Source organism: Prinia subflava, chromosome 10, assembly GCF_021018805.1.
Source record: "Prinia subflava isolate CZ2003 ecotype Zambia chromosome 10, Cam_Psub_1.2, whole genome shotgun sequence".
In the NCBI taxonomy this organism is placed as follows: domain Eukaryota; kingdom Metazoa; phylum Chordata; class Aves; order Passeriformes; family Cisticolidae; genus Prinia; species Prinia subflava.
The window spans coordinates 18,141,931-18,152,357 of record NC_086256.1 but is presented as its reverse complement, the minus strand read 5'-3'; the positions used below and the strand labels follow the sequence as shown (position 1 = coordinate 18,152,357).

The 10,427-nt window shown below is 44.3% G+C and overlaps 1 protein-coding gene across 1 annotated transcript in view; it reads left to right on the top strand.

Moving 5' to 3' along the window:
• The first annotated feature begins 2,429 nt into the window (after positions 1 to 2,429).
• The window catches only part of DPYD (dihydropyrimidine dehydrogenase), a 334,900-nt gene continuing 326,902 nt past the window's right edge, over positions 2,430 to 10,427 (top strand). Inside the window, exon 1 of the mRNA XM_063407573.1 lies at positions 2,430 to 3,157. Within this exon, the coding sequence (XP_063263643.1) occupies positions 3,119 to 3,157 (39 nt within the window). The 5' untranslated portion in view covers positions 2,430 to 3,118. The remainder of the gene's footprint in view (positions 3,158 to 10,427) is intronic.

The following is a 10,427-nucleotide window of genomic DNA, read 5'->3' as shown; positions in this document are numbered from 1 at the left end:
AACCTGATCCTGGAATAAAAATAGCGTGAGATTGAAGAGTGCCCACTGAGTTCAAGGTACAACTACACAGCAAATTAAAGTCCGGAATGTCTTTCTCTCTAGTACTTGAACTGATGTGAATCAGGGGCAGTTTTGATGAAAAAGTGGGGAGCTGCTTGTACCACATATCAGTACATGGAGACCTCTAGGCTCCCTAATACATCACTGCCAGAATTTGAATGCTGAACTTTCAGAGTTTACAGTTTACCCTTTAAACTTGGTGATTAACTACTGCAATGGCTGGAGGAGGAATCCCTTGTTTTCGATTGCACATTGTGCTCCTGGAACCGTTTGAAATTGAAGGACGTGGCTTTTCTCACCGTCTGCTGCCCTGCCCTCCTTTGCCCTCCCAGCGAGGCAACCATTCCCAGCACAAGGCTGTAGCTGCTCTGGTAGCAGTGAGTGCCTGGAGCTTTTCTGAGAAAGTTCACATGCAATTATTTCTCTGGCATGTGAGCAAATTTTACCGGAAGAGCACCAGGAACAAAAGGTTAATGGCAATTTTTCAAAAGCCTATAACTCAACCAAGCCTCAACAGCATTTCATGTCAGAAGCGAAAGTTAAGTCTTTAGTATCCCTGCTCTGTTTCTGCTACTTTAAAAATCCTGCTGGCAGGAGAAAAAAAATAAAATCAGAGGCTTAGCACTTAATGAAAAAAGTCCAAACTATATCTGGGCTGTGTAACACCTCTTAAAATTTCTTACAACTTCTACTTTAGAAAAGATTAAATACTTGTATTCTGATGCATGTTTTGCATCTCCCCCTCCTTTTGTCCATTTCTTTCCTGGAACAAAGTTCAGCTGTAAACATGCTCAGTGCTGATAAGAACACTGTTTGCCACAGCTGAGAATCCGGGGTTCAGATGGGTAATCCATAGGAGGCCAGCTCTCCCAAACTGCTGGGGAAAGCTGGCAAACAGCAGCAGGCTGATACAGACTGGCTGACTGCCATGCTTTAAAGACAGGAAATTGATTCTAAGAAACATGGGAACAGAAATAAGAGGAGCTGTGCATTAAAGCAGAGTGTGGGTAGATCTCAGAATCCCTTTCTCTGACCTGTGTGTATTGACGGAGTAAGTTTTGCTTCATTTGCAGGAAAAATTTCTACTTCCATGAAATCTAAATGGTGTCACTGTTTATTGGTTTCACTGATAAAAAATCCTGCAGGTATCAGGTTCATTTGAGTTGCTAGATCACATGGGAGTAACCAAGAATTTACAACTTGCAGAACAAGACAGAAGACGTGTATAATGGAGAGTGCAGTGCCTTCTGCTAGTTTCTTCTATGAAAATGTTCCTTTAGAACAAATGGAGGCAAACCCTCTGTGGTTGGTCATAAAGCAGTTTATTATTTCATGTACATGGAAATATTTCTTGTGAAAATGACTTGTATCTAATGTACTTGCACAGTAAACATAGTACTGTAGGTCAGGAGCAAACACAACTAGAAAACTCCCCAGCTAGTAGCAGACCACTGAGCTGTTCAGCAGTATCAGTATTATTGAAATGAACCAAAGGCTCTTGGATTTGTTAGAGATAAGTACCAGCAATGAAGGAGATCTTGCTTCTGATTTTCCTGCCAACACTTCAGCTGCTTTACATGGGTGATTGTAATCAGTAAGAATTGTTATGCAATAGTGCTGAAGCAGAGACTTGAGAAAATATAGCTCTCACTTGAGACACAAAAGACCACAACCTTATTTCTTCACATCTTACAAGGGAAAAAAAACACCCCTCCACTGGGCATCTCTAAAGTGCTCATTTACAGAGATGGAAAGAAATAAAATAATTACAAGGTTAAGAAAAAATTCCATGCTATTCCGTGAGAGGCATTATCTCTGTAGATGTGAAAGGAAGAGGCAAACCTATTCTCTACTGCACCCAAAAGGTCACCAGTGTCCAGAAGCTACTTAGGGTTTCCCCAGCTTTTTGTAAAGTAAATAGGAGTGGGAAGTACTTTTTAATGTTTATTTATTTTTAATGCTGTACTAAAGAGGGGGGAATGAAAGCTAACTGGATAAAATGAGTGCTGTAAAGAGAATGAAGAGCAAATCTGGGGTGTGTTTTAAGAAGAGGAGGAAGAACCCAACAAAGTTGCCTGACATGCACACTGGAAAAAATCAAAGATTAGTTTTAAACTCCTATCCTTGTGAAATGGGGACAAAAGTGATCTTATTCTGAGGAATCACAGATGTGGCTAAGCGCAACTGCACTGTAGAAACAGATGTTACTGTGTTTGGTGGGCTGGTCGGTTTGGTTGGTTGGTTTGGGTGTTGCTTCTCGCAATGGAGAATACTTACTTTCCTTTTCGGCCTGTTCCAGTGGGAATGTTTGTTTCCGCGATACTGTAAATATTGTGTTTCCAGTGTTAAACAATTGCAGTGTTTGGTAGGCGGTGACCTGACCTTCGCGCACCACTCCCACCTGCTGGATGCCTGCTGCGAGGGGAGTCTCCTCAGTGGGTGGCAGCCCCGCCGTCCCTGCGGGCAGGCGGGTGCAGGTTCAGGGCCAGCGCAGGCGGTACTGCCGGGACGGTGTAACCCTGCCAGCGGTCCACCCCTCTCTGCTGGGCAGGAGAGGGACCCAAGCGCAGCAGCGCTGCCAGCAGCCGTGGCGTGCGGGCTGCTCCTGTGGGATTGGCATGAATGGATAAACACGGCCGGGGTGACGTTTGACCCTCCCCGCGCAGTTTCTCGTCCACCACCAGGGAATGAGAGGGACAGGGGCCCAGGAGGCCGGGTGCACACCTGGGGCGAGGCACGGAGACCGCGCGGAGGGTGCAGCGGCGGGGCGCTGTGTGGACAGCCCCGAGCAGCGCAGCTGCCGAGCCGTGTCCGAGCCGCTCGGTGGCCGCTGCCGCCCGCCGCAGGCCCAGGGAGCGGGGCCAGTAGCGCTGCCGTCCCTCGGGACACCGGCCCTGGCCCCGGCGCGGCCCTGCCCGGCGGGGCGGCCCCGGCCCGGCGCGGGGGGCGCCCGCCCACCTGGGCGTTGCTGCCCGGGCTGCCGGCTCCGCCTCTTCCCGCTCTCCGCTCCCTTCCACTCCGGGACTGCGGGGAGCCGGGGGAAGGCGGTGCGGACACCATGGCTCGTGTGCTGAGCCGGGACCCGGTGGACATTGAGGTACCCACTCGCCCTGCCGGGACGTGCGGCTGTCGCTAGCGGGGAGGGGGCTGTGTCCGGCGGCGCCGGCGCCCGGTAAAGTTTGGCGGCGTTAGGAAGTGCCTCGCCGCTGCCCGCCCGCGGTGCCCGGAGCCTCGTCCCGCCGCCCCGTGCCGTGCCGTGCCATGCCGGCCGGCCGCGGGCGGCACCGGCCCCTGGGGCTGTCCTGCTGCCCGGGCAGCTGCAGCCCTTGCGGGCAGGGCTGCCGGGGCAGCGCCGGACGCACCGCTCCAGCCGTGCCCCTGGCCCCGTCCTCGCCACGGTGAGCGCGGCCGGCGCCCGGCTGAGGGGCGTGAGGGGGTGGCGCCCGGCGCCTCCCCTCCCCTCGCCTCCTCCCGTCACTCCCCGGCGATCTCGGGGGCAGGGTGTGACTGAGCCCCGGCTCCCGGGCGAGTCGGGCTACGGGTTGGCAGCGTTCCTGAGGGGCAGGGCTGCTCGGGGGCCGTGACCTGACGAGCCCTGGACGGTCTCAAGGTGCGCGGCCGATGGCCTCGGGCTCGGTGTCCCGTAGCTGCCTGCGGGCCGGCGGAGCGCTGCGGGACCCAGCCCATGGCTGTCCCGCACGGGTCAAACTGCGCTCACGGACTGCACCCAGTCTCCCCGGACCCAAACATTTGCGTGGAAAGCTGAGCAGGGGGGCAGGAGTAGTACCCCCCTGCAAGTGGCTTTCTCAACCTGTGGCATTTAAGGGTTTTGCATGACATTCCTTGCTGCAGGTCGTACTCCGTGCTAGAAGTAGAGTCCGGACCTGGCCTTGGGAAGGCGGAGCTGAGGTGGATTTTGACCAAGGCTGGTGCAGTGGCACACGTGGTGAGCTCCTGCAGGTGTTAGGCAGATTGCAGGGTTTGACTTCAAGGTGGCATTTTCCCCCCTTTCACAGGACCTCACATTTGGCTGTAAACTTCAGCTCTTTATGAAGGGTCTAGTAAAGCAAAAGCACTGGTAAATGAACATGTGATTGATAGTTTCATTCTAGCCTGACACAACTTTTTGTTGTTGTATACCTTGATGTGTAAAATATTAAGTTTAGGTTGGGCTATTGCAACTCATTGAGGCCCACACATAATACACAAATACACACAGCAAAAACTTGAACACATCTCTAGGTCAGTTGTGACTGAATTTTGTCATTAGTTCCTGCATTGAATTTTTGTATCCAGCCCATTTCCTAGCTGAGCTGCTGTTCAAACCATGACTAATGTCCAGAAATGGTCTTACATATACTCTGATAAAACTGGGGCATGGAATAGATGGGAAGAATGAACTATCACAGAAGTCTTCCTGGCAATTAGGGAGGCACTGTGGTATGAAATCAGCACTGTCTGTCTTCTATCAACTCAGTGTTTTCAGAGCAGCCACTCTTGGATTTTTCTTGAAGTGTTAATTTTTCTATGGCAGAGGTTTGATATTAGTTGTTCAGGTTTTTGAGTACTTTCCTTAAAATTGTAATGCAAGATATTTCTTGTATTGCATTGTTTTGCATTTTTAGATACTTATAACTCAGACTCAAAGAACAATGTTATGGTAGGATCCTTTGTTGGTAATAGTATGCAGTACTACATGATTTAAGAGATGAGTGGATGTATTTTGAAAAGGCTAGTGCTTGCTTTATTCTCAGATAGAAACTTTGGTCAGTATCTCCCTGTATTTTTGTTTTCAGCAGTCATTTGAACTAGGAGGGAAATCAATGCGGTCTCTTTCTAACCAAATGTACTGTCCTTTGCCCATCTGTTCAAATAAATTTAGTCACTGTATGGTTTGTTTCCCAGATGAATATATCAATAATTACTGGTAATCTAATTGCAGCTTTGCATCCCTGTGTGGTTTTGGTTGGTTGGTTTGTTTCCCCCGCCCCGCATAGGACTTTATTTTTTGGAGGGAGTAAGTACTGCATTTTCAAAAAATGTATTTTATCTTTAGGTACAGTGCCTGCTAGCTAATCCTATCATTGTAGATAAATATTCCCAGTAATTTGTTTGTTGAGTGGAGGAGTCTATCAGCATGAGCACTGGAAGCACAACTTGAATGTTTTGGTCACTTTCTTGGCTACAGTATAAAAACTGAACCAATGATTTAATGAAACTTATCTCAAATTCGAGTTCATATAATACAATAATAAAAATTATCTCTGAAGTCCTGGAGTTACTTTACAATGTATTTAAATAATTAAGGCTGAATAAAAAGACATGTCATTGGTTAAAGAAGAGACAAGAATCTGTGCTGGAAGTAGCTAAAATCACTGATGGTTCTCCAAGTTATTTCACAAAAGAAAAATTCCAGGAAACTGTCCCTGAGGAATCTTGTTCCCCTTAGCTTCAGCCTCTGGACCTAACTAAAGAAGATGAATAAATTACATAGGTAGTTGTTTTCCTAAAATCTGCTTCCTAAAATTGTGGAAGACTAGGCGTGTTGTGATTTAAATATATGCTTTTCTCAGTTTTATTTTTTTAACACCAAATCAAAAATAACACCCCAAATACCAAAACAAAACAACAACTCTCTCCCCTCAATGACTGGCAACTCCACAAAGCCCAAACACTGCCTTTTTTTTGAATAAAGTCAGCTATCAAAGTGTGCTGCTAATATTCCTTGGACACTGATACTCTAAGCAAAAGCAAAGAAAGCTTGTTTAAAAATAGCTACATGTGAAAATACCTACCTTGGATTTTTGGTATAAGGACTTGTCTTGGATTTTTGTTTGTTATCTCTCTAAATCTTTACAAGAATTTTTGAAATCCACACTATGAGGGCAGCATTCCCTTTCTAACTTGTAATGTGAAACTGTTAAATGTGCATTTACGCTCCAGAGATTGTTTACGGACTCCATCTAAACTTCCCAATGATACTCTGGGAAAGAAAATCTTCCATTCTTTTGCCTTCTCTTGTTTCACCTGATTCTTGACTATCACTGTGTGTAAACCATATCTAATTACATCTATTGCAATCTTCAGGATTCTTTGAAGAATTAAAGTCGTCAAATGAAGTACTCAGAAATTAATGAATTGCAAAATGGTTGAGCGTCAAATAGAATCCTGAATGACATTGTTTAGCATTGTTCTCTTCGTGCTGTGTTTTCCAGACTGCATTTCAGTGTTGCTCTGCAGTCTCTCATCTTTTCACTCACTGGTGTGAAATTTTCACTCGGGTAGTGGATGCTTTCCAGCTTGTTGCCACCCAGACTCCATCTGGGGAGAAGTGAGGTCTCCCACCCTTCGTTGGTAAGGGCTTCTTCGCAGCAGGGTGGAGAGCTTTGCCACACTCTTGTCACAAACCTGAAACGATTAAAACCAGCCCCCAACACAACTTGGTATGAAACAGTGTTATGTTCTTACAGTAGGTAGGCAGTATGATGGCACTTCACAGATCTATCCTTCCTTCTGATTCACGTGTTGCATATGTTTAGAGGGGAATTGGGTGTTCATGAGTGGGTAATTCCCTGCTAGACCAGCAGCTGAGTACCTAGAATGCTGTCACAGGTGTTTCCACCCCACCACTGATGCCTGACTTGGGAGAATAAAATGAAAGGGGTGAAGGGCTAGAGCCATGCTCTGAAATTGCAGTCAGGGAATTGCCTGAGAATTATCAGGATAAATTTGTGTCACTTTCACTTACAATGCAATGAACATTTTCACTACAACTTTGCTTTCTCTTCATTTAGCTTCAGAAAGTACAAATGGCTCTTAAACCACATATTTTATATTTAAAAAGTTATATAATGAATCCACGTAATTCTTTGGTGTTACTTTGGCGTTCAGAGGAATGTTAAGGGTCAGACTGTGCCCATTGGGTGCTGCCCTTAGTGAGAACACAGGAGGCTCCAGGAGTTCTTCTGTGCTTAGCAGGCAGCGTGTTTGTTGATTCTGAGTTCCTTGAGCAGCAAGTTCTGCACTAATGAACATGGGATGAGGTTATGGGCTGTTACTGGTAGTACAGACAGCACACCTGCACTCAGGGGCTGCAGCTGGTTCCAGAGTCAGCCAGGGGGACAGAGTCCCTTGTGCCATGCTTCCTGCTGCATGGAAGGGTCACTTGGGAAGTGCTCCTAAGCCTTGAGAAAGTGTTATTCTACAGCCTGCAAATTCCATAGTGCTTTAAGTAGCAGGTTTGGTAGTGGTGGCAGTTCTTCATTGCCTGGGATATACTTAGTAGCTGTTACCAAGCATGGGCTAGGACAGCAAGGTATGCAAATTTCACTTGTCAGATTTATTTTCTCCCAATGCAAGTGGACAAGAACGGTGGAAAAAACTACAGGTGGAAAGGTATGTCTGAGACCAAGGCTTGGTGTGCTTACAGTGGGAAGCAGGACAGGGATTGAAAAATAAAGAATACATTAAAACACAGGAAACTTCCAGCAAGATAGCAGGGAACTCTACAAATCAGCATGGCTCACAAAGTTATTAGGCAAAGGTTATGTGAATAAATAACTGAAGCTAGCTTTCTTTGATCTAGGCTAAATTTTATTTTTAAAAGCCCCAGTTTTTACAGTGTCTCTCTCTGTTGTAGATACCTGTTAGTTTTTTGAAGTTCCATAATGAAGCTTTAATATGTAGAATGTTTTTATGCTAGTGCTTTATAGCTTGTTGTGATGATCAGATGGCTGTTCCAGATTGATGGCTGTGTCTTCCTAGGGTCATTTGACAAGCAGTCAGTGAGAAAACAAAACTTCCTATTTAGCTGTTTTTACTTAATGAATTTCTCAAGCCTTTTCATTGTTTTAGTGGTTTTATTGTAATAAACTCTTAGCTGAGTGGAACAGCAATTATAGCATGATTGCTTAGACCTCGTGGAATATTATAGACCACAATTATCACGTCTGTCTTGGAGAATTGAACAATGATTTACTCATCAGGTTAAAATTTGATCTGGCAAATAGGAAGGAAAGTCTTCTGTATGAAACATCTTTACACATTTTATATGCAAATCCTGTTGATGCTCAGGGAATTATGTATGGTCTTGCCTCTACTGCCGATAGTCTGTCAGATTGTAAGCAGTCAAACCCTCCAAAATTATTATGTTGTGAAAAAAAATCGACTTGTGCTTCTAATTTTTCTTCAACCTTTGAGTTTTAATGTTACTTATGAGTTAAACTACCATCCTTAGAATTTTACTCTTTTTGTAGGGTCTTTCACCTAAGAACTGCTATTCCCATCCTTCTCATGACTGAGACTTACGACTAGTCACTGCAGTTAGCAACTCTGAAAACATGAAGGAACTGAAATTCATTTTCTTCTAGTTGCAGAAGTGAATTTCATAATGATTTTATGTTGTAGACCAAACTGGAATTTTATTCTTTCCTCTGCCTACTGTCACATCTTTTAAGGAACTATAACTACATGCTGATGTAGGAAACTGCTACCTACGAGGCAGGGTTTTGCCGATCAGCTGTAACAAGAGTGCAGCACTGCAGGGCAGGCATTTGAGATGCATTTGAGGGGTGCAGGGCAGGACTTGCCCAGTTTTCAGTGCAGCCCAGAGGGGTGTGGCTGTGCGTGGTGGACTGGGATTTGCTTGGACCCGAGATTGCTAAGTGCTCTCCATCCTACTGGCCAGTGTACATGTGGGGTGCAGTTTGTGCTACCTAAAGACACAAGCTGCTGCTTTTCAAATTAACACTTCAAAACATTCTACTGTCCAGCCTATCTTATACCATTTTGCCAGTGTCAGTAAAATGACCCAGGGAACACAAAAGTAACTGGCACTGGATTGGGAACACACTTCTAGTTAAAATATTAATAAAAGCTGAAATTCCTGGTGGCTGCAGACAAGCTGGATTGAATATGTCCTGTTTGTTCTGGCTATGCTAACCCTTTGACAGCACTGAGTTCAAATCAAAAACTGCTTTCTCTCCCTCCCTGGTTGCCTGGCAACCTCCCTCCTCTTATTAGCATATGATTTCTATTCCTTTTTTTATTTCATCAGTACAGTGTTACACACTCTGCTCCCTGCCCTGTGCTGTCGCCTTTGAGAAGAGCAGGATTTGTGCCTTTATATGAGACTTCGGCAAGTATGTGATTTGGCAAAGAAATCAAACATTTGGGATTAGGAACCTTTGGCCATAAATGCCTTATCAGAAGCACAGAGGGTGGTGTTTGTGTGGGCATGTTTTTCAAAGTCTTTTCATTTTCATTTGCTGTCATTTTTATACTAAGGGCAGAATTCTTGCAAATCAGCACAGCATAAATCTCTGGCATCTCTACATGTGCAGAGCATCAGTTTGTGAAATGTGCTAGTAGAGATTGGCTACACAGATCTTGGGGGGCATTTTATCCTCTTGGTCTTCATAGAGTTCCATAATGCAATATGCAATGCCATAATTCAAAATACGAATTACAAAAAAAGTCAAGTATATCCAGGTGAAATTGTGATTGGGGAAGAAAGCAGCTAAGGAAGTACGTGGGAGAATTGAACTTCATTCTCCTGTTTTCTTCTATAATAATGATTTTTAGAAATAAGAACATTTTGCCTTTCAATTGGCCAGGTGTATTCCTTCATGAAATAACATGATTCAGACTGGGTTTATAGTTTAAACTTTAAATTGCCTTTGTTCTGTTCATAGACTCTTACGACTATAGTAAATACCCCAATATTTTTTGCTATTGCATATGGCAAATAATGAAAGATTCAAGTAGGAGTAGAAAAAAACAACAGTAACAACAAAAATTAGAAGAGACAGTGAGGAGGAAATGACAAAGCATGTAAGTTTGAGGAGTGTTTATATTAATATATGTAAAGGAGTTTTTTCTTAATATTATCCAAATCATAAATCACACATGAAAAAATTTACTCTTTCAACATCCTTGTTCTCTTATGCTGTGATCTGAGTTTGGCAGTTTCACTTCTTTCCTCTGTCAAAATACTTAGACCTTCCTGTGGAACATCTGGGTTCTTACCATGGTCATGGATGCCTTCCTAAGCCAATGTGGAATTTTAAGTGGTTTTAGGCCTCCCAGAGACTTCACTTGAATTAGGAGTAAGCTCACCTATAAATGTATTTTATATTTAATCATGCTTCCAGTATTTAAAGATATGGTTTCCGAAAGCAGTCTTAGTTTGATAAATATTAATGTATGTGATATTGGTATTTAATTTGTAGATTTAAAGTGATAAACACAATGAAGTCCTTGAAATGCCAAACCTTTCATCTCTGCTCAAGCCAAGGTTCAATTTTATTTTCAGTATGACATTTGCTGCCTGAAGTGTTACAAGTGACTTGACCTTAAAATTACGTTTA